Source organism: Nipponia nippon, unplaced genomic scaffold, assembly GCF_047370975.1.
Source record: "Nipponia nippon isolate SJK-2023a ecotype South Korea unplaced genomic scaffold, ASM4737097v1 scaffold_2, whole genome shotgun sequence".
In the NCBI taxonomy this organism is placed as follows: domain Eukaryota; kingdom Metazoa; phylum Chordata; class Aves; order Pelecaniformes; family Threskiornithidae; genus Nipponia; species Nipponia nippon.
Genome location: NW_028262336.1, coordinates 32,857,957 through 32,882,592, shown reverse-complemented (window position 1 = coordinate 32,882,592; position 24,636 = coordinate 32,857,957). Strand labels below are relative to the sequence as shown.

The 24,636-nt window shown below is 41.7% G+C and overlaps 1 protein-coding gene across 9 annotated transcripts in view; it reads left to right on the top strand.

The window, feature by feature from the left end:
* Window positions 1-24,636, top strand: part of ERG (ETS transcription factor ERG) — a 148,390-nt gene that overhangs the window by 98,248 nt on the left and 25,506 nt on the right. For 8 of the 9 annotated variants that reach the window (XM_087758698.1, XM_087758697.1, XM_087758693.1 and 5 more), the window contains one exon: window positions 16,007-16,224. In XM_087758698.1, the coding sequence (XP_087614824.1) occupies window positions 16,085-16,224 (140 nt within the window). In that variant the 5' untranslated portion in view covers window positions 16,007-16,084. Of the gene's footprint in view, window positions 1-15,619; window positions 15,738-16,006; window positions 16,225-24,636 lie in introns of those variants that run through there. The other variant, XM_087758695.1, reaches the window with a different exon arrangement.

Sequence of the window (24,636 nt, the reverse complement as noted above, 5' to 3'; positions counted from 1 at the left end):
GTTTCTGAAGGACAGAGCTGGTTTCACACTGTGTCCTGCATCTTCACACAAACATCTTACACCCATTTCCACCAGAAACACAGTTCACTTGACTGCAAATTTCAGTACCTTGCTTGTATGGGAAAATATTTCCCTCTAAGTAATGAAAATACAGGAGGAAAAAAAAGTCCAAAACCCTCCTATTTGTATAATCAGTAGCCTGCTAATTACTCCTGTTGTTGCTGGCTAAGTACAGGACATTTTGCCTTTTTTAATTCCCATGTTGTAAGCCCGGTGGGAACAGAGAGTTATGTAGCACCAGTGAGTCAGAGCAGGTTCTGTACATGCATGATCTGATGGCTAATGACTCGGGCAGAGGACTAGATGGGAGGCTTTTCAGTTACATCCACAAATCCACAGTGTGACTTGAAAAAAGCACTATGTATTTTCAAAAACAGCTGCTTTTTTCAGGTTCTCATCCTGAGACACTTTCATTGTGATTTTCAGAGCTTTTCTGTTTCCCACAGAATTGGTGTCTTTACTAACCTCTCTGCACTTTTAATCTGGAATTAAGTGGGACGTTATACCACTCAGCTGCTAAAATTTCATAGGCTGCCACAAAGCCCAGTTAATGCTGAAGTTTTTCTGGTGCTTTGAGAAACATCTATAAATTAAAGGCTGTTAGCTCTTATTTACAAATAGTTCTATTTATGTCAATAGAAGTGCTCATATAAAAGATCAGTGTGGAATGCAAAATTTTTAGCCACCAAGTTTTAAAATGAGTAGTGTGGTTTTCTTTGCAAGAGTTGATGATTTCACTGACACCTGAAAAATATTGTGAGAGTTAGAAAAATATCCTCGGGGATTGTACTAGAAATACAGAGTCAGGAACTCTGGACTTTGAAAACTGCATAAATAGGAACCGAATATTCAAATAACTGATTAAAAAAGTATTTGTGCATGTGACAAAGGTAATATTTAGTGTGCTCAACATACAAAGCCTATTTGTAGAAAAAGTAGAATACAAGAAGATGGGGCAGGAATTTTAATTGTTTCTAGCAAACGTTTTCTCCACAGTCATGACTGAAGTCTGAAGCTTCAGAGGGTATTAAACAGCTTTAAAACATGCCTGGTCAGTGATGAAATACTCAACATGAGGAAGCAAAAATCTTCCTGAAGCCTTAGATCTGTTTTCCATATTCTTACAAAAGAGCTGGTTTCTAAATATCTGTTTTCGATTTCAGTGTTACTAGAAGTATCTTATAAGAAAAGAGTTCAGAAACCTTTTATATATTTAAAAGACGTTCAGAAGAGTCAGTGTTCTCTTAGTAAAACCAAGTATGTGTTTCTGTTAACTCTGATGGAGCGAAATTACTTTGCATTGAACAATTTAAAATAATTTTGTTTTGGTAAAAATAGTGTTTGAAATCCTCAGCAATCAGTTTGTATTTGTCTGGCTGCAGAATTACAGTCTTGAGAAATTCATGCTTTGAACAGATGCCTGGTTCAAACATGGATACCTGAGGCTGGGCACCTACATGTATGTGTGCATCGTAATTATTTGCTTGACTTGCAAATGTATTGAACACCCACAATTACAAAAGCCTCATTAACTGGATGTGTTCCAGGTGAATTGGATGATATATTAAGAAAACTCTATGACTTCCCTTGGTCGAATTCCAGTCTTCAGTCTGTCAGGCTCTCAGAGGGAAAATAAAACATAAAAAGCCCACCTTCCTTCTCTCATGTCAATTGCTCTTATCAACTTACTGTTGCCTTTGGCTTACCTCAGCTGTTGGCAGCTCCTGACATTATCAAAAGCCAAGCCCCAACGTTGCAATAGGGCAGGAGGATTCTGCACACGAGGGGTGAGAGATATCTTCCCTTTGTTGGGACATGCTGTGTTAGGGAATTTGCCCCAGCAGGAACCTGCAGGCATATTCCCTCCCACGCTGCACAGGTATCTATAGCAGGGAGGGTTCGGGGCTGATGGTGGAGTGCAATGGGGCACTGTCTGTATCACACATTGCATTTGCTCCTGCATGTTCTCCCTACTGTGAGGTCCAGGGATGGTCCTGGGCAGTCAAAGGGCATCCAAAAGTGGAGAGATCCCTCCAGTTTCCCCCTTGCCACCAAGATGTTGACACAGAGAGGGAGATCAGCTAGAGCACAGCTAGAGAAAGCAGCTGCAGAAGGAGCCTGGACAGGGATGAGTTGTTTGTATGGTTTTAGCTGGGCTTGCTCCAGACTGTGCTGAATAGCTCTTTGCTCTTCCTTCCTGCTTCCTCAGTCTTTTTTCTTCACCTCCACTCCAATTCTTGCCTGCCTTGCATAGTAGCCTTTCATTTCTTATTATCTTCTGCATAGTTCATTTGAATTGAATAATAACCTCTGGCACAACTGTGACAGTCACACTGGTCGCACTATGCGCTTAACTTGTGCTTTATATCTATTTCCCTCTGCTTGTGTCCCTTCTGTGTTAGCTGCAAGCATTTTGTGACAAGGTCTGTCTACTGCTTTGCCTTAGTTCCATGCCCAAGATAGCAGTCCATTTCTTTCTTGCATCTAGCCTTGCATAAGATTCATGGTTAGTAAATACTGTTGGTTGAGGCCTTTGAAAGGTCCTTTTTGCTGCAGCACCATGGCAATTTTGAAGTCCACAGTAGGAAGCCAGCACATCGTGCCATGAATGTTGCCCCGTATCTCCTTCTCGGTAGAGATGGTAATGCCAGGTCTTGCTGACACATGGTAGTGTTTTGGACTGTGGGTTTTAATTGAAAGTGATTGCAAAGTCTGTGTTTTTGCATCTTTTATCAACAGAAAAAAGAAAGGAACCACATTTTTACAGTGCAAAAGTAGCGTCTCCCTACCTAAAGATTTCAAAGCTGGTCAGATTCTTGATTTGGGGAAAAGCATTCCAGTTGTGTTGATTTTACTAACGTTTCTTTCTTACTTGAATAATTGTCATTGACAGCAAGGCTAAAATAATTTGTTCCTTATTTACTTTTATTCCTTCTTTCTGTTCTTGTATCTTTGACAAGCCAAATGTGGAAACAGGATTTAAAAATGGCACGGTGACATTTATCATTGACTTGTATCCTATGTGTCTCAATGAGTGATATGCATTATACCTATGGGAGTTTAGTGTATGGGGTTTCTTGGTGTACTGAATACCGGGAACTTTGGAGATCGCTCAGGTCAGCCAGGAACTAAATCAACATGATCTTCTGGTTTTCCCTTCTTACAGAACAACATGTATCATTTTGCTTTATTTAGTCCATGCTTTCATTTTATTAGATTGCAGAGAAGCATAAATGGTGTCTGTTTACATTCCTTACTGATTCAACTTGAAATTATGACCAAGTATGGCTTGAGTAGTCTATAAAAAGATATGGTAGTTTCTGGCTCTCAGACATATAAAGGTGTTCCTGGAAGCTCAAAACCCAGAGTGCAAATCAGTTAGCCTTCTCGACGATTTTGAAACCTCAAATCCTTTGAAATAGTTGGCAACTTGCCTGTTGCATATTTACAGTTACACAACCCTTCCTCTCTGTGACTTTTAAAAGTTCCTCCTTCCTTTTTTCTTTAAGTCCCTTGGCAGCATCAAAACAGCTTCTCTCCGTCTCAGTCTTTCCCCTCTCCCCAGCCCTCCCCCCTCTAGCTCTCTCTCTCCTTGGCACATTGTTCTGTGGAAATGGATTGTTTTGAGTTCACACTTTGTTTTCCTGCTCTTTTTCTGGGAAGCTGGACATGGCACAAAAGATATGGGAACAGCTTGTAGGAAATGGGTTTGTTTGGGGAAACAATAAAAGTGAAAGAGCCCGCATACCTCTCCTGTATGTTTGAAGGCATAACATACAGTATGTAAAGACATTTCGGGGGTCATTAAAAAATACAGTCAATATCAGAGCTGCAGGGCATGGATTTAGTAAGAGTGATAATGTTGGTAATCACTAGTTCAGAAGAGATATTGCTACAGGGAAGAACTGCAGGATTTTTCTTGTAGCCCCATCAAAGATCTCCACATCCATTTTCCTTTTCTTCTTCACACCTACAATTAAAAATGGGCCACAACCTGTTTCTGCTGCATACTAGATTCAGCAGAAGACATGGTCGCAGAGCCACAAGTTGCACAGTAAAGGTAAAGTTGAATTTGTGAGACAGTTTTCCTAAAACAGGGAAAAAGAATGAAAAAAGTTGAAAATTTTCTAAAATAATAATTTAAATTCTGTAATTTTGGATTGGTGATTTTGTTTAGAAAGACATTGCTTAAATAAAGTAATAAGAACTCAATTTAAAAGTAAAACCACAGGTGTAACTGGGATTAAGTTTTTTTGGAGTGTCATAAAGCAAATTTTTTTTGTGTATGTGAGGGTTTCTTGTCGTGGTTGTTCTGTTTTGTTTTGTTTGGGGACAAACAAAGAACATTCCCTCCAACCTTTGTCTGTCATAGGTATGAAACAACATTTTTCTTCTGATCCATTGGTTTAGCTACCTCTCCAACTGCAATATATCTAAAACCATACCAGTCTCTGACTGATCTCATAGTTAATGTTTGAGCTAAAACAATATCCTTACTTTATACGGGTTCAGCAGAGCAGGTTAAATATGCTTAAACATGAGCACGCACTGTTGCTATTTTGCTAAGCACTCTCCTGTGTTAATCTGCACACACAGAAATTACTTAATACTGTGACATTCAACGCCGTATTAATTTCATTAGTCATGTTTTGTGGCAAATGACTAAAATAACGTATGCTGAAGTTCGAATCAAGATATTCATTATGAACAATTATAGGAAAGTATGTTAGGCTATACACTGTAAAGGTTATCGTGACAGGAAGTCATATTTTACATACACAGTGGGCATACTTGGAAAGTTCATTCTGAATTTAGAAAGATTACCCATCTGAGCAATATTCCATATGCTCGTAAAATGAGAAGTACCATGAGAAGCATATCATGCTATATATGTATATATTCAACGTCTACATGGAAGATCCAGAATAAAAGGTGGCTGAGGAAAAGGAAGGGAAACTAATGTAAACAAAGGACTTTCTGTTACAATGTTGTGCGAAAATGGAGAGCACTCTTAATGCAGTGAATTTTTAAAAAGCAATAGCAATTTGCATTTCCAGTTATCTAATGTAGAGAAGTCAGTCAAAGATATCAAGAGAAATACATTTGGAAGTAACATACAAATAAAGATGGCTTAAGCAGTGTTTGCAAAAGCTATCAAGCAAGGAAATTACTTTAATAAATGTTGGATGTGATCAGTGTTCTCTAAATAGGAAGGTGAGAGTTTTAAATGTGCATGAAGGTGAACATAGGGGAGCATCTGAGACCTTGCCAGCCTGATGCAGCAGGGAAGAGGATCTCCAGCTCCAGGGGGTCCCTGAGGAGGAAGCTGAGCTGCAGGGAAGCAGCTCTGCAGATGCCCAAGAACGGTTTCCCCTCCTCTCCTGGCTGATTGCTGTACCTTGCTGCTGGTTTGAGGGGACCAGCTGGATTTAATGGGTAACACGCCCAGTGGACACCCTTTTTTTTACCCACGATTTCTTTGGGGTAGCTAATATTACATTTGGAGCTAAGATCCCCCATAACTGCAGTCTTTCCAACCAGAAAGTGAGTGACCTGTTCATGGCACACGCATGTGTGCACGTGCACAGACACCATACAGAGAGGCACTACAGGGAAGTGATGGGTCACCCAGAAGTTCAGTTCATGGCCATCATCCAAGTGTTATTTCCCTAATGCTGTTAGGCATTCATAAAAACCAAAGGTTCACTGGAAAGGAAACTAATTTAGATGTTCTTTTCAGTTTTACCCCTAATATTTAATTGTTTCATCAGTGCAATGGCTGTAAAGGTCTCTTCATTCCTTCCTATACATTTCTCATCACTTTGTGGATGAGTTTGTCTTTGGTACATAGTATGCCTTAGAGAAAAGTATTTTAAAGCCTGAATTATTTTTACTTTAAAATTTGTTCAGATATTGAGGATGGTATTATCTAAAAATGTGTGTGTGTATGTCTAGTTATGTGTGTATATATATATATATATATATATATATATAATGGGCATATATTTTTGTTTGTCCACATTTCATTAAAGCAATCTGGAATATTATTGCCTCCTCCTCTCCTGTTTCTCTCTCCTAAGACACGCAGTTCACGTGGACAGGCTATATTTTTCGGGAACAGGTAGAGACCATATATACAAATATATATGTGGTGTTAACAACAGTTAACCACAGTTAAAAAATATTAAACTTTGTATAAATGTAATGTATAATCTTGTAGTTTTGGCTAAACGGTAGGAAAAAGCTGCAAATGTTACCATCTTGTGATAACACTGGACAAGTCTTTTGAATATGGCAGAAAAAAAAATCATGTGGTATCTCTATGTTAAGAATTTTCTCAATAAAGTTACCAAACCCAAAGTACCAGGCCAGTTACCATGTTCAAGCAAAGCAGTAATTCTTGAAGACATCCCATTCAAACTGCTGGGGCTACGCATGATGCCAAAGATGTTAAGAGGAAACACGGAAAGGATGGGATTGCATGCCTGGAAAGGGATTGGTGTCAGGTTTTGGGCAACTGTTTTGGCCCCAAGACTCTTTTCTCAATATCATTTTGATATTTTAGCTGAAGTTCCATAGCAGGTGGGGTATGCAGCCTCAGTTCACTTCCGATTGGGCTGCGGGCCACTTTACAAACCTGCCACCTGTTTTGCCAAACAAATCTTTGCTTGAAAGATTGCTGAAAAAAACCCCGGATGTTTATATTTTTTAACGAAGTAGAAGGTTGGCTGCTCCTTCAGATTAATAAAGTCCTGTACTAGAAAAGCAGGGTAGAAAAAACAGGCTAGCCCTGGGCTGAGGCAGAAATGAAAAGGAGTTTTATATCCAAGTTTTCCCAGTTTTCTAGGCATATTGAAGCCCTAGAAGTTAACAGCCAAGCATGAAGGAGCAAAAAATTTCAAGCTTTCAAAGTTCATAATGGACAATAGTATCAAGATGAAAAGGAAGAAAAGTCTATTGTATTGACTGAAAAAATAGTTATTCAAACTTCAGTGTTACACCTCTTTATATGGATGGAAGTGCTAAAATAAGCATACAAAGCTACAGTTTCTTTAAAAATGCATGTACAATATACAATCTGCAGGATATAATTGTATTGTTTTTAGCATTGGTGAATTCAGGTTGACATAATCATTCAGGAATCCGTTGTCTGAGCCCAACCGACCATTGTGCTTCTCCAGCCCAGCAGCCACCTAACTCCGTTCGTTCAGCTACTGGTGCAGTAAATAAAACCTGGTGTTGCCTCAGCCTTTAAGTAGTTTACCAGCACTCTACTCATGCAGAAGGAAAAACGGAACTGTACTCATCACTGTATAGCACCAGATTGTCTGCTTTGTTCCCTAGGCTTTTTGATAGTGTCTTGTGAATTTTGAGGTCTGCTTTCATACAGAAGCCTGGTGCAGTTTTTTGGTGGTTGTGCATGGGCAGAGCTGCTTCCAGGCATACCCCTCTTGCAGTCATTTGGGCACTGAATGTGCATTGAAACAGATGCAGGACAGAGGCTTTCATCATTGCATTTGAACAAGCCCGCTGTGTTGCTTTGATGGTGGTCAGGGCATATGACATGTATGAAAGAGTTTCCTATTTCCATTTATTAATTCTTGGTTTGAGGTTAAATTATTCATTTGCACTTTACTGTCAGATAAAGACTGCAGGTGAAATAATTGATTGTGAAATGGCAGCTCTTTAAATCAGATGCTCATGGACACTTCCTGATCTCTGAAAGTTAGTGGTTCATCAGCTCTACTCGATGTGCTAACTTTAGTGTGTGAGATGCAGGGTAGTCCCAAATATGGCACAGGGCTTGGCATGAGAGAGAAATGTTTTCTAAGCCGTGACCCATTTTTAGTCATTCTTACCAAAATTTCCCCATCTGCAATAGTGGAACAGTGATTTTTTATTTTAAGAAGTTGAATGCCTCGTGCTACAAATATTACCCTATGATGAAAGGAGGTGATAAAAATAGCTTTGGCAAAAATAGGGTTTGCTGACATTTCAGGAATGACAGTCTATATATTAGAAATGATGATAAAGCACCACAGCCTACATTTGAATTTATAACATCTCAGAATTTGTTCATTAAGACACAAAATGTTAAACCTTAGGGCTTAGCCATGAGGCCTCTGTTCACATTACAAGTCCTAGTGAAGCCAAGAGAATGACTTGCACAAAGAGGGCTGCAGGATCAGTCCTTAAACATCTGCTCTTGTTTCCCAGAAATGAAATTTCATAACATCATTTTGATGGATGCTTGATAATTCCTTTTTTCAAGTGGAACGGCGGCAGTGGCTCTCCTTTGCTTCCAAACATCCTTTGCATTTTTCTCAGCAAAAGGTGAAGATATCAAATAAGTGGCAGCACCGGGCCTGTGTTTGGATTAACACGGACTGTCCAAGTGCTCTTTGCAAATAGGTGGAGGATGTTAGCTGAGCTGGCAATAAGATCCTCATGGGTGGAGGTGAGGACAACATCTGTCTTTCCTATCTTGTACTTGCCAAGGCTTTTTGTTGTTCCTGAACTCTCTCATGAATATAATATGTGGATTTTTGTCTGATCTAACGAATCCAAGACTCAGAGATTTAGAAGGAAAACGTATTCCAGATGTGTGCTGTAATTCCTGACTCAGGTGACTGCATTTTAAGTAGTAACCTTTCCAGTATGTTCCACACACTATATAGAATATCTTGCGAAACCACCTCTTTTGCAAATGGTCAGAAGAGAGTTGTAAGAGCATCATGATTAATAAGCTATAGCAAGGCTAAAACATCAATCATTTGTCTTTTGTTTCACTGATTATTGCTGGATGCAATGAATCCAAGGCTCAAAGACTTGGCTTTAAAGGAGGACTGCAAATTTAGCCTAGAAGCTTTTTAAGCAGTTCAACCACAGCTTGCTTTATCATGCAGTGATGCCTGTTGCAGACGTGAGTGGAGCGGAGTTTCAGACTGGAAGACTGCCCAGTGCTCTGCAAGGTTCTGGTGTCCAGCCTTGCGTGTGCTCTCTGTTCCAGCGTGGAAATGACGTTCCTGGCCTGTTTGAAATTAGGCTTTCACTCCAGATAAACAGCTTCCTAGAGCATCAGAAGATGTAGTCTGAGGAAGAATAAAAGAGTAGCAAGCAAGAGGAGTGATTTGATGAAGTCTGGAGCAGCTGTACCAAGGTGCATAGTGTGTGCTCTCTTGCACACTTTCACCTGTTCTTTCTTTCAGTTACAATTGTATGTAATTTGATTGCACACAATTTCAATAACAAATGTTACCGAGTACACAAGGGATACTGAGTGCAAAAAAGCATGGAAACATTTAAAAGACCTAATTGCATGGTCTTAATCAGAACAATCTTCCCTCAAAAAATGCAGGTCCTCTCCAAATGTAACTGTTTATTAGAGTGTTTTAACATCTGCAAAACACACGCCAGGGAGTTACAATTCATCCCTTTAATAAACATTTTGGTGAAAGTTTTCATATAACAGCTTTTTGTCTAATTTAAAATGAAAATAAGTCCCAGTGTGTCAGAATTCTTCATAGAACGGAGAATTAATGTTTCTGACCAACTGTAGACATCCAACAAGTGATAGGAAACAGCCTATGTCTGAATGGATTGTGGCTGTGTGGAGCTCTAAGCTTGTGCTTGCATATGTATTATCATGAAATCAGATTAGAGAAGAAGTAAAAGTTGTTTGCATTGATGAGGAGAAATATCATAAAACCGGTGTCAAAAAATAGATTATATAAATGCAATGACATATGGCAAAGCTAATTACAAGTTCTTGATTGCAGTGTTACTGCAGGTCCCTCATAGTTAAGGGTAACAGGTCCATTTTGGAGGGTGGGAGCACTGACTCCACAAGATGACTCCACAAGCAATAAATGCATTTCACTGTCTGCAGCATCTCTCAATGTACAAAGAGGGTTGTTGGTGTATTTGTGTCTCCTCATGCATCCTCCTCTTTACATGTAGGTCTTGCCCAGTGTCCTACTGGTTTGTGGCCAATGTTCTTCATCATACCAGTGTGTTATTGCCTGCTAGGATTTTGACAGTGCTGGCCAGTAAGTTCTTGACTTTCAAAGTTCTTGAAGCATTTTTTTGGGCAGCAAATCACTTGATAGTTTTTGGATAGCCAATGGAGATAAAAAAGATCTACTAAACCTTTTCTGTTACAGGGATTAAGCAATAAACCATGGAAATACTTGAAGAAATGAAAGAAACAGAGCTGAATATTTTGAGATATACACATATACACACACATACAATGAGTATGTACCTGGGGACATGATTCAATTTGATTGCCGTACAAATGAATGGACATGGTGTCATGTCTAAAGTGGAAGCTGGGTGGATGACATGGAGGGACAGTGCACCAATGTATTCCATGCATAAGCCGGCATGTTCCCTCATCAGAATTAACTTGAGAAAAAGCATGGCCAGGTTAGAATGGCCTCCAAAGTCTTTTCAAATCCTGCTACAGTATTTTTTCCCCAATAACCCTCAGCACAAGCAAATTATGCTAGACAACTGCACACCTCATTGTCTTCTTTAATTATTTCTTAAGTTTGATCAAGCTTTAGGGAAAAAAGTCTTTGTCCTCAGTTCCTGACATTGCATATAAAGGACAGGTCAGCTTGCATATACTTCTCACGATGGGAACTACTTCAATCACATTTCCTGTAACTTCATGTTTCTAGTCCAAGTAATCATGCATTTGATTAAGTAAACACCTTTGTCCTAATGACTTTATGCCTACTTTAAAGGCGTTGCTGTACCTATTGTTCTACAGATTTGTCAGTCTGTTATTATTCGTTTTTTTTTTTTTAACTTATCAGTGAACTGTAAGTCAAAACCAAATAGAGAAGACATTTTGTTCTTTTATCATTAGCACGGAAAGTTCAAGTGAGAAGCCAGGTTTTGCATAGTGCAAGCGAAAAGAAACTAAAAAAAAATCTTAATGAAGGAACAGATTTTTATGTTTTGCTGGTGATGCCATGAGAGGAAGTATGTGGAGAAAGGAATATGAAATAAAGGAAACCCATGTTCAGTATTGACCTCAGATAATATTACCAACAGCTCTACTTCACAGACTTGCATGAAAGACCTTTCCCACCTGCCACTGTAAGCAGTATGTGTTGCTTTCTTCATATTACATTACCCCAGACACTGGTTACTAGAAATGAAAGGCTTATTTGTGAGGTGTCATGAGAGTATGTTCTTGTCATGTGTAATCCAGGAAGATGACCCATCCACTACTAAAATTATTACCATAAAGGTACAAAACTTGGCAAGATTGAAAGGAGCCTTATAATGAATCTATTTTATATTATTTATTAATATTGCTTTACTTTATCCAACTTACTGTTTGATGTTGCCAAACTGCTCCAGAAACAGCATTAATATGGATGAGAAAAAAGACTAACATGTAAATGAGTAATGAAAAGTATTTACTAGAAATAGAACTGGCACCTATATGTAAAAAACCCTTGCCAAGAATTGTCAGTATTAATAGTTTTGTCTACGTTTATATGTGGCCAGACCATGCAGCTATTCTTCATGATGGTGAATGCTGACAATTTTTATATTACATTTGGTCCAGGAGCTTGCATTTAGAAGTATAGCAGAAAGCACATTTTTAAGTCCCTGTATTTAAGAAAGAAATACCCGTACTGCTTTCTGTCAGCTGTTCAGTACAGTAGTTTGCTGTTAGAGCCTTCCTTTCACAGCTTACGTGGGGTTAAGGCTTGAAGGCTTTAATTAGTAAAGAGAAATCAAGGAAAGACAAGATGAAATGATGCATGCAAGGAGCAGCTGAAGGACGTTTTCTGTCTCTTTTTGGAGATACCACATTATGTCAGTCATCAGACATTCTTGTATAGCTGAGAAATGCTTCATATTTCTTCATCTATTTCTATGCTTTCCTACCATATCAGTTTCACATGAGATTACATCAGGTTTTATTAGCTCTGATTGTTCAGCATCACTGTGTCTCGCAAGGTCAGTGGATTCAGAAATTCTTCACTTCTTAAGATCACCGAGAGGATGAAAGGCAGCAGTTGCCAACCCTCAACACACAACTCCCATCCATGTGTTAGAGAAAACTTTTCCCTGTGCGGGAGGATATGCAAGGACCACATACATCACCTGTAGCGGTTGCTGGTAAATTGACATCAATGGTCCTGACTGGATTTGAAGGAGAGCACAGTCTGTATGACTGCCTGAGTCCTGGCTGACAGGAGGAGTAGCAGAACAGATGCTAAACATAGTTTCCATGTTTCCCACACTGAAACCTCAATATCACTTATGTGCGAGAAGAGAGGAAAGATGGTTAAAGAGGAAGTAAGGCTAATTCTAGTTTAGACCATGTTCCCTAGTTATGCTGACTCCTCAAAATTATGCAAAAGCTTAGATAGCCAGCTCAGCTTTTGTAATATGCTCAAGGGAGGCGTGATACATGTCCTACTGTCTTTCAGGACAGGCCTGCAAAGACCACTGAGGACTTGGAGTAAAATGTCAGAAATACTTGCTATCATAGAGTACACATTAATAAGCCTTCCACATAAGGACCGACCCAACAGCATGCAAAGTTGGCAGAAACTCAGTTATTCCTACAGAGCCTTTACAGACCTGTCAGCATGCACTAACTGATAACTAGCAGGATGGAGTACAGATGAGTGTTTGCTATTAAATCAGAACAAAACTCTAGCTAGCAAATTGAGCTTTTATTTGTCCATGAATAACTAGACATTTTTTCCTGAAATGTGAAGTCTGAGACTGTCTCTTGGGTTCACTTATGTTTGTCTTGGTTTTGCCATAGTCTTTTAGATATTCATACAACCATTATTAATTGGCCTGACATTTCCAGCATTTGCTGTCCTCTTCAGGAAGTTAAAATGTATGTACTTTCCCTCTTTGTGCAACATAATAGGCATCCATAGCACAAGCCATATTTACTGTTATTAGTAATGCAGAAATAGAAAACCCATAGTTTTTTTTGTTTACATTTATACTTACCCTAAGTAGTCATAAATTAGCTTACATTAGGTGGAGTCAAGTTTAACAGCAATCAGAATAAATTTGTTTTGTTTCACTTATGTGGGGGAGGATGAGAAATATATCCATTATATAGTGTTTGATGCATATTTTGAAAAGGTCTATTAGTAAATGGTTTACAGAGTAAAATAATATTCTGCCTATTGTGTTTGCAATCTTGTATCTGCTTTCTCCTGTATAATTCACAATTTCGTGTATTTACTGGAGCTAGCTCTTCCAAAATTAACATTTCATTACATGTTTTTTGGCTCATGTATTAGCTCTACACTGGGGCAGAAAAGAGGGAACGGTGCAGTAAATAGTCTCAGGCGTGGGATGCATTGTGATTGTCTGGCCAGGCTGTGTGTGTGTGTGTGTATATATATTTTTTTTTTTTTTCCATGAAAAAATGTTATGGACTGCTGAGAAAGAACTTTTTATTTTCCTTCCAGTGTAACATTTTCTTTCTTTAGTTCTTGTGATATGATCCCTGCTACTTTACTATCCAAGCATATCAAGTCCCACTGCTGTCTGTCAGTGCAGTGTACCCAGGGAGAAATCTTTGGGGAACAAGGGACCAGCAGCCATCTCCCCCGACACCTGCTTGAAAAGCAGGAGCTGTCTGCAGCCTTTCCCAGAAATGGCTCATCAGAAAAACTTCAGACCACCACCAGCAGCAGTTTTTAGCAGGCCAGAGACCCACAGGAGTCTGAGAGGCATGGCAAAAAGGCAAGGTGTTATTCTGGCATCCCTTCTGTCTCGCAGAACCGCCTTCGCACCCCCAGAGACACAAGAGGCAGCAGTTTGGTAGCTGGGCGCTGGTTGGGGGAAGAGTGTGCAAAGCAGGGGTGCTAAATAGGGAGTTAGTATTAATGGTGATAGCCTGCACTCAAATGACATCTGAATAGCAGTAATGAAATGGTGCAGATCGCTGTCTGAATTTTGCGTCCTGGCCTGTGGCGGGAAGCGTTAGTGTTAGAGATTCAGTCATGAGTCTCATGGCATTTGGAGGGCTGTTTGAGAACCTGTTCCCCAAGTCCAGAGATTAAGGAGTGATCTCAATTTCCATGACAAGTAATAAGAAGAAAGTGATATTCCAGCCCTTGCGGTTGCAGAGAAAGCTATGAATATTAACAGAGTGTACCTCGAGGGCTCACAAACCAGGCAAATAAAAAAAATGATAAATATATACCCCCTTAAAACGAACTAATACAACTGCTGATTTTTAGGGCAGCATGCGACTGCTGGAGCTTGTGCAAAGCCCTCTTCCAGCAGCTGGGGAGGGGAAGAGCCTGCAGGCAGCTGCCCGGCTTTCCGCAGCCAGAGGACTCCCATCGCTCTGGCTCTTTTCTCTCTCCCTGCTCCACCGCGTCCTCCTCTGCTGACAGGGCCATGCGGTTTTATTGTCCTCCCGTCGGCTGTCAGCAGCGGGGCAGCAGGGCCCACACACGATGCCTCACGAGGGTGCGGTTGCGCGCAGAGCACCCTGCCCCGAATCTGGCTCGGGCTCCCTGCCCCGCGCCCCCATCCTTGGCCTCCGCGCCTCCCGCCATCGCCAGCTGGCCGCCTCCACGGCTGCTGTCATCTGGTGCGCTGCACGCCAAGCCTGCTCTGCCGGCCCGGTGCTGGGGCTTGCTCCCCGGCCACTGATGGGGCCGTGCAGGAGGGAGGGAGGTGCTGGGCTGCCCCCCTGCCCTGTTTTGGTCATCTCAGGGCAGAGCCATGGTGCCAGGGTGGGGGGAGCGAGTCACGCTTTGAGTTACTGTCCATTTACGCTCTTACGCCCTGTGTTCACCCTAAGTAGCCCCTGGAGAGGGGGGCTTTCCTTGAAAGGCTGCTTTTGGAGGGGGGTGGACCCCGAGCCTGTGTGGGGAGCCCAGACCAGTTCCTGTGGCCAGGGAGCCTCAAATCAGGCAGGACGGGTCCCTCCGGCAGCATCAGCCCTTTCTGCAGCTTCCCGATGGGCCCAGTGGCATGCTGCCTGCTGAGACGGGCCCGGGCACTGCCTCGCTCCCATGACTGGGCTCCAGATAACGTGGGGAAGGAGCTGGTGCCAATAGGAAAGCGTGGCAGTGGGGAGAGCGGGTGGCCTTCACTCCCTCTGGTGTCTGTCCGGTCTCCAGCCAGCTGCAGTGGCAGCCACCCCACCACCGAGGGGCCTGGTGGACCCTGCTGCCCTTGAGGGCCATAACCACAGTGCTGCCACAGCGAGGGAAGGTGGCCAGGGAAGCCCTTCCCACAGTGCTGGAGCAGGATGCCTGGCCAGATGGCCCGCCAGCAAGGGTTGCCATGAGAGAGAGGCGACTGGTGGGCATGGTGTCCTCTTGGGGCTGGTGGTGGGCACCTGCACCAAAGCTGGCAGTAGATGCTGGCAGAAAGAGCAGGGTCCCTGGACTGGAGGTTGCTCCCAGCTGTCTCGACTCCCTGTCCAGAAGGAGCTTGGCCTCAGTCCCAGAGGAAGGAAAAGGAGCTCCCGTGAGTCAGCAAGGCCTGGCTTTCGGTCGCTCCTTGCACTTAAAGCAGCAATGGCAGCTTGCTTACGCTCCCGGCAGATCTGTCCCTCCGCATCCCTACCTGGGACACAAGAGGCCTGAGCTTCACTGCCTGTCCTGCCTTCTCCTCCCTCCCAGCTCTTGGCCACTATTCCTAAGTGTTTGGTAGCGTGTGTTTGTGCATCTTCTCAGCTGCTGGTGGGAGGTGTCTCCCCAGGGGAGAGGTTGTCCTCCTGCCAAATGCTGATGCTGTCTGGCACCATGAGTCCTCACCTCCACTGACAGCAGTGGCATGCCTATAAAGAAATGAGCATTTAAGCAAGTGACTGGCTGTTTGTCTTCTCGTGAGATGCACAAGCCCTTTTTTCCATGGGGTATATTGTAATGTCTGCTCTGAAACATGGTCATGCTGACTTCTCTTCTCCGGTTTGCAGGAAGCGTTATCAGTGGTGAGTGAAGACCAGTCCTTGTTCGAGTGTGCCTACGGATCGCCCCACCTTGCGAAGACAGAGATGACGGCGTCCTCCTCCAGTGAATATGGGCAGACGTCAAAGATGAGTCCACGTGTTCCCCAGCAAGACTGGTTATCGCAGCCCCCAGCCAGAGTCACCATCAAGATGGAGTGTAACCCAAACCAGGTTAACGGGTCAAGGTAATAAGGCCAGTGTTACCGTGGCTCAAGTACACTTTTTCTTGTGATGGGTATAGCTCAGTTGTCTAAATCTGTGAATCTAGCACCATTTTAGATGCCCCAAGATATCCCACCTGGTCACCAGCTGCTGTCCCAGAAGCCTACAGGTCTCCCGTACATTGTGGGTCACACCTGCCAGCACTGTTCAGGTGTTATAGAGGGTCTCAAATGATGCTACAGGCACAGTCTTCTCATGAGCTTGTGCAATACCTTCTTCTGTTTCCTCTGACTGTGGATAATTTTGGATGTGGACTTGCATTGCATGGTAGGTGAAAGAGCATATATTAGCAAAATCTGAGTTTGCTGTAGTCTGGGGCAGCATCACTGATCCATCTAAGGGTGTGGCATATGTGATCTAATGCTCAATGGAAGTTCTCAAAATACAGTAATCTGGGCAGTTGCCTTTGCTCTAAGTATAACCAAACAGAGAAGCATAGGTAGTAAATTCTTGTAATGGCAAAGGGAATGAACTATTGATCTTTGCTTTTATATTTACCATAAACATAGTGCCAAAAAGCATAACTGTGGAGTTGGATTTAAGAGCTCATGCTGAAGAAACAGCACGTGTATGGAGGCAAGCAGGGGAGTAGAAAGGAAGAGGAAAAGAAATTACTCAGCTCAATGGGCAGTAGCCACAGCCTGTCAGTGCATTAATTGTTGTCTCAGTACTTTTTTTATGAATATCACTATGAAGTAGAATTGTATTGATTAAGCTGAAAGAGTAATGCAGTGGATTTGTAGATATTGGCTGGTAGCTCTCCCAAGCGTAGGAGCACTCTGGGATTTCTTCCATGTGAAAAAGCACAATGAAGTTTGTGGGTTTTTTTTTTTTTTTTTCAAGGAAACTATCCAAACAAGTGCTTTCCTGTTTAAAATACCTGACTGTCAAAACAGTTTTCCTTTGGTGTTGCTGAAGGGCAGAGGTCCAGAGAGTCGGTTGCTCACAATTGTTGGTGATGTACCAGTGAAGACGTGCTTCACATCTTTCTGTCGCGAACACCTGCCTACTAATTTCATCTCCCAGCATCACTTGTTTAGAAAAACCTCAGCTATGGGCACTGTGGTTACTGTTCACACTTGCTGTGCTAACGTGAGGAGCACCACAAGCAGGGCAAAGTGGTTTGACAGCTTTTCACACCTACGCTTTTCACTGGTAAGGATGGAAATTGTGCTGAAGTCAAATTAGAATTTCCAGTGAATAGTCAAAGATTTGAGGTATGGAGAAATAAACGGTGAACTGAAGTTACAAAGAATTAGGGTAAGTCTTCTTGTAAGCCTACTTATTCAGAACTTATTCACAATCAGTTTCAGTGAGGGTTTTTTTTCTTTTTTTTTGTGTGCTTAGCAAATGTACAGATACAATCACAAATGGGGTATTGATTCAAAACCAGTTTCACCTGCTTCCTAAAATTACCCTAAGTATTTGTGCTGGCATTTCTGTAAGAGAACTAATCACAGTTTTTCTCAGTGTAAATTCCATAAAGTTCATTAGAGTAGATAATTAGTGCTAATTTTTACTGAGATTAGTGGTAATAATTTGTAATGTTATACATAACTAAAGTCAGTCATACACAGACTCCTACTTTGACATACTCCCAGATCTTAAGGAAGAGTCTAGATGATACAGATCCATTTGAAATTGATGATCAATCACATTTTTAAAATAATCAAGCCAGAATCCTGAAGTTGCTGTCTTGGATTCCTGAAATACATAATTAGCCTGAATATTAGAGCTCAGTTTGTGAATCACAGGTATTTGGCTGTTGCTGTGTTGGTTTAAGGACAAAACTGTAGGCAGTAATACCATCTTTTATTAGCTGAAACCTTGTCCTGTCAAATCCTTATTAGCAACCCTCATAAGGATTACACTCCAATTTAGGAGGTCAGTACCTTAACCAAAACCAAAATGTGTGCCCATAGTCAGATCAGCGAAATTGGGTCTCCAGGCAAACCCATATAGCCTGTGGGTGAGAGCGCAGTGTAGAAAATGTGCTGTCACACACCAACATGCCCCAAACCAGCAGAGACTGGTAAGATCCCTGATTTGGGAACACAGACAGCTACAGGCACTAAAGTGCTTGGCTCCTGCAGGGGCTGCCTTGGTCCAGAGGGAACTGGGCACCCTGAGGCCCCCCTGGTATTGCTGGGTGCCTGGGGAGGCAGCCGAACCGTGCCTTGCTATCCAGAGAGGCTGGAAAGTGTCGTTGTGGATGGATGTGTGTTTGGGAACGCAGCTGGGAGAGATCCAGTGCTCAGTGCCTTTGCTTCTCTCCTGGGGGCTGTGCTGTCGTTGGATAAAAACAGAAGTAACCCAGGGAGTGGGGAATCGCAGCACAGCCACCAGAGCAGAGCGTCCCAGCTGCAGAGCTGGAGTTAGGCTCCCCATCTCTTGCCTGAACGCGCAGTTTGTGTGTTGCTGCCTGCCTGGCAGCCCGACTTCAGCAGGCAGGACAGAGCAGGCTTGTGTTCAGCATATTTTACAGCCGGGTGGATGGGGGCATGCACTCAGGTTGGGGGGGGCTCGCTGTCTATATCTCCCAAATCTAAGATCTGTTCACCTTGTATATGTGAACTCGGAATACTTTCCAGGGATGGATAAGCATTCAGAAGCCCTGAATTAAACACGCTGTTTGGACATATCTTCATAACGCTTATAATTTCTCCTTCCTTTATGCTATTTTCTGTCAGTGTGTGCGTGCATTGAATCACATAGGGTGATACTTAGGCTACTTGCACAGTCAATAGACAGGAACTGGCCACTGGAATTTAGGATTTAGGCTGCCCAAGTTGTTCTTTGCAAAGAGAGGTATCTGTCTGTCTTTCAGAGGTATCCTGGTCTCCGCACTAGCTGCATAAAATGTTTGTGCATATGGTCTGCACTGTTACTATCAGAACAGGCATCTACTTTTGCAAGGAGATGTAATTTGAGCTTCAGGGGAATTGTCTTTAAATCAATCTTTTTTGGTTAGTCACGAGGCATAATTTTTATTCATACTTTTCCAACAGATCTGTTAATTGTTATAAAGAGGTGGCACCCAGGAGTTGCCAAGGCCTCTGGAACCCCATGACACACTGCTGCACCATCCTAACCACCTTTACCACCATTACAGAAGTAAAAAGATGAAAGAAATTTTGTGTACCTCCTCTCTAAAAAATAACATTAGGTCTACCTACTCCGTCATTAGGACTTGGAGTTTAGTGCAAATCAGCTGAGCAGCACATGAAGACTAATAGTTCTTCATTTTTCTCTGGACAGCATCACTCAGAGGTGCTTAATGTGGCCATCATTAGAAAGTGAACAGCTCAGCGGTGGCCATTCTTTTCCAGTATGAACCAGCATGTGAACTGGCACACAGGCTACACTGCCAGAAGAGGCTGTACAAATTACTGCTTTGAACTGCAAAACATTTTTGATCAGAACACTGGTTTTCTAAAGGGCACATTCTGGCTGAAAATGTAATGGGAAGAAATGTAATTCTTTCTATATTGAATTAAAAATAACCTGCAGCATTGGATGCAGGGTTTCATTTATTAATCTTGGATTTGACAGCCTCCCCTATTGACAGAGCAATGCAGAGTTGCTAACTGGAGAAAACGAGGAAAATTCATACTTCACTGCAATTCCTAAGACATGACATTATGCTGAAAAATAACAAAGAAAAATCACTTATAGACTACCAAAGCTAAGAATAGATTAACAGTACAAAAAAAATTTCATGCATATATTGTATGCTTATACTTAACACAAAAATAAAAAAATATTATTGTAATTAACATACACTTTTTATTTCATCAGAAAGCTATTATTTTATAAGGCCTAACACATGCCTGAAAAAATAAATCTTAATATTATAGTTTTAATGGAGAACTAATATTGCCAAGTAACAAATATAAGTATGTCATGGCATTTCTAAAACTCATATGCAAGTGTGCATGTTATATATATAGTGTTAATACTTTGGGAATTGTAACGCTTCCTAGTTTGTGATATTCCTGCCAATTGTAGAAAAAGTGTGTATCACTCAAGCCTTGCATAAAATTACTTATCAGTAATATATTATTGCTAAATAGTCATAACAAATATTCTGATCTATTGATTAGTACTGTCCGTATGGAAGTCACTACAGGTCAGTGTGATATATCATAGAATCATAGAATGGTTTGGGTTGGAAGGGACCTTAAAGATCATCTGGTTCCAACCCCCCTGCCATGGGCAGGGACACCTTCCACTAGACCAGGTTGCTCAAAGCCCCATCCATCCTGGCCGTGAACACTTCCAGGGATGGGGCATCCACAGCTTCTCTGGGCAACCTGTTCCAGTGCCTCACCACCCTCATAGTGAAGAATTTCTTCCTTATATCTAATCTAAATCTACCCTCTTTCAGTTTAAAGCCATTACCCCTTGTCCTATCACTATGTGCCCTTCTAAAAAGTCCATCATCAGCTTCCTTGTAGGCCCCCTTCAGGTACTGGAAGGCTGCATCTCTTACAAATCTGAAAAACATTTTTTCTTTCCTGAAGTCCTGCTAGGCCTTTGCCATTTGTATGTTGGTGTTTCACTGGTTTCCTGACAGATTATCTGCTGTTCGTCACATACATAATATTGGCTGCAATTTATATATGCAGATTAGTGGTACCCTGCCATTCGGTAGGCTTCTTTGCATTTTCTTTTCTGCAGAAGCCTTCCCCACCCTCCTCATTTCCAGTCCATAGATTTCTTTCCTTGAATGAAATGCTCCATTCTTAACAATGCTTTATATGTTAAAAATTAACACAGGGAGTAGCTATAGAGCTTGGAGCTGCTTTTCAATTTTAGTAAAAGTGTACCTTCTCTCTTTACACCCATTTTAAAATCCAGGTTATCCCAAAGGAGTCTAAATACCACAGCCACACTGCAGAGCTGCAGAAATGCTACCTCTAGTATCTCCACAATATCCTCTGTAATCGTCTTCCTATGGGGGAGCCTGGGTCTGAATAATACAGTGTAAAGGGGATGCAAAACAGGATACCAGACCCCACAAAGTGGTAACTAGAGAATTGTTAGCTTTTTGATTTTTTGCTGTCCGACTCTCCCTTCTCACTGTGTTAGGCTGCTTCCTGGCCATATATTCTGTCGTCTGGAAGGGGGTATCAAATTTTAGGAGCGTACTAAACCTCTTACACATCAACAATTAAGTACCCACTCAAAGCAGAAATGTACTCACTCTGCTAGGACTCTCCCCAGATATACTTTGGCTGTAATTGCCCTACATTAAATCTCAAAACATAACAGTCTCAAAACTGGCATTCCTGTGAATACCGAAGAAATAACATTAGAATGAAATTAAAGGGTTATTTTCAGTGTGCTGCAGAGGGATTAGCTAGACAGTTTTCTTGAACAATAACAGTATTTTTAAAGCTAAACCCTGCTGCACAGCACCAGAAAATATAGCCTAAGGGCCTACCTTAAATTAAATAAAGCAAGGAAAGTTTAAATTAAAGCTGGCATTTACCTTGCAGTTGTTGCATATATAATGCAGATTGTCACAGGTGGTATCAAATTGAGTTTCTTCAAATCCATTATGTTGGTACAGCCGTTATATTTCTTCCAGGTACATAAATCTATTGAGACCTTTTGTGCCACCATATAGTCACTCTTTCACCTGAATGTAATAATATTGTTTCCTGCTATTTAGTGCTCTTGAGTCAGACTAAAAGATTCACCCTGTTGTAGTGAAGCACTATAATATAAATCTGGAGATTGCTTATGTCACACTGTTACTTACTTTTCTGTTTATTGTTCTTTACATATTTTGTCAAATTAAGTATGAGCAATTCTATTACAATGAATGAATGCAATTCATGTTATGCATTTAGGGTGAAATTCACTCCTGTGGAAATGCTTTCATGAGGCCCTGGGTACTGCTTAAACAACATTTAAATCTATGCCCATGGGTGGGACTACAGAAAGGTAGCTGGGAAGAACTACATTTACTGGTAGGTAATCAGTCTTTTTAAGGGAGGCTGAAGTGGAACATAGAGTCTTATTGAGGCCACAGAGTCTTATTCAGGCCACAGATAAATTTCACTTGCCATGAGTAGTGTGATGATTTCATTGAAAAAGCATTTTGAGAGTTAGCAGCAGTGAAAGCATAGGAGTTTTCCAACATCAGCTTGGCTGATACAGAAGTTTTAAAGAAATGCCAGAAATAATTATTTATCATTAAGATTTAATCATATGCATAATGTTGTTTTAAATGCTACCAATTGTTGCTCGAAAACCATTTGAGAACGAAATTATCACTTAATATATCTTTTGTGCTGGCTCTTTTGGGAAATACCATTTTTCTTTGCATGTTACTGTTCTAAATTTTCATCAAAGAGCCTCTGTACTAGCTGGGTTGAGTGCATCTGACACACAGGAGGACTTTTCAGAGTCCAAAGTGACCTCAAGTGTTTGTTTGGTTTTTTTTTTTCATTTCCCCTTGATGTAAAGTCTCCTAAGTGGTAGCTGTTTTGTGCTATACAAACGAGCAAATTTGAATGGGTAGCACTTGAGGTATCTTGCGCAGGCTAGCTGTGTGCCAGCTGATGTGCCCAGCCACTAAGGAGGGTGCATTCATCCATGCACCTCTGTGTTGCCACCATGACAGAACCATCCTGCTCCCAGGATCCAGGCTGACGTGCTTTAAGCTAGATGAGGCACCTCTGCATTATGCTCCAGTCTGTGGTATGATACTGGTGGATCTAGTTAGAGCATTTGCACACCTTACGTGTGTCCAACACGTGGAGAAATAGGGCTGATCTGCAGTAATCACCCTGACATCACTTGTTTTTCAAGGGCATGGCTTTTTCCATCCCTTGAGCACAACCCTGTGGCTGAGGCTCAGTTCCATCCCTTGTACGTCTGGTGGCTTACCACCGGCATGCAGCCCTGGTATTCTTGGTAAACCTCATCTCAGGGTAAACAACAAGCATGGCCCAAACCTCACTGCAGTCAATGGGACTCTCTCCTCTGTCTCTAACAGGGCTTGAGTCAGCCCCTATGTCAGTCCACAGCAAAGCTGGGAGATCTGTCTTAAGAGGATGACTTTCGTAATGCACTTAATGGAGCTGCCTATATAAAGTAACATCAATCCTGGGTAAAAAGATGTGGTGTTAGTTATCTCAGACTGATAATCTTTTTTTCCCACTGACGGGGTGGTTGTGGTGGAGTGGCTTCCTACCAAACTGGAAAAACTGCAAATTCAGGATCTTCTCCATGTAGGGCTTTATGTGTGACTACTTGAAGAAGTTCCTCTTTGCTCTGAAAATCCACCAGCTTAACATTAGTGCGTGCATATGTGTGTGTGCGCGCATGGTTTGGCTCTGTTCTTGAGGCAAACGTGTTGCCAAGGAGAAAAACAAACGCAGCTCACCACTACTATAGCTGTTTTTTTTGCGGCTTTCTGGGGGGTGCTGGGCTGGCAGGTGCTAGCTAAGAAGCTTTCTACTCTGGGATAATGTGTTCATTCATAATTGGCATGGTTACATTTTGGATTGACCACTGATGCTTAAATTGTGTGCTTACCTTCAGGAGTTTAAGAGGGAGATGAGGATAGCCAGAATTTCCAAAGTGCTAAGCAAACAAAAGCTCTCATATGGGCAGTGAAATATAAAATTAGTCTTCAAATAATGACATAGGACCCCAGAAGAGTTATGATCACTGTCATTATTTATGACTATTGCTATCATTACTGCTTTATTTCCAGTAGAGTATTTACTGTGTCTAGGGCGTTTAGAGCTGGTGGTTGTGGTGTTCCCCCGGGCTGGCATGGCACAGGCACTGTCAGTAGGCAGGGTCTCTCTGACCCAGCACATTTGGAGATGAGTCTGCTCCTCTCCCCCTTCCTTAGTAGGTGTTTTATTTTGATCAGGGTAGTGTCAGTAGGGGTGTTCAGTATTTAAAGTTTGGGAATAGCATTTTAAGACAAAGCAGAAGGTGAATAAGAGAAAGAAAAGTGGCTAATCATTGACTTTACTGTTTCACACCCGTCAGCCTCACAGCCCGATAGTGCTAATCATGAAAATCAGGAGACATTCCACAGACATGGGGGATTATGGTTTCCATACAAGATGTCATTTCTGTTTATGCCTGGCATGCTCTACTTTGCTAACTTTCTATACAATCCCTGCCCACAAAAGAAGGCATATGTGGTTTGGGAAGGGCCCTGTCTCCCGGTATTTCATATTTTATGAAACCACAAATACAACAGGCTTACAAGCTCTTGAAATGAAATACAATTTGAGAAATGTAATCCATTACCATTATAATAGAATTTCTATAAAAATAATAAAAGGAAAACAAGAGAAAATAGGTCCTGAAAGTTATAGGCCAACTGGGAAGACATTGTG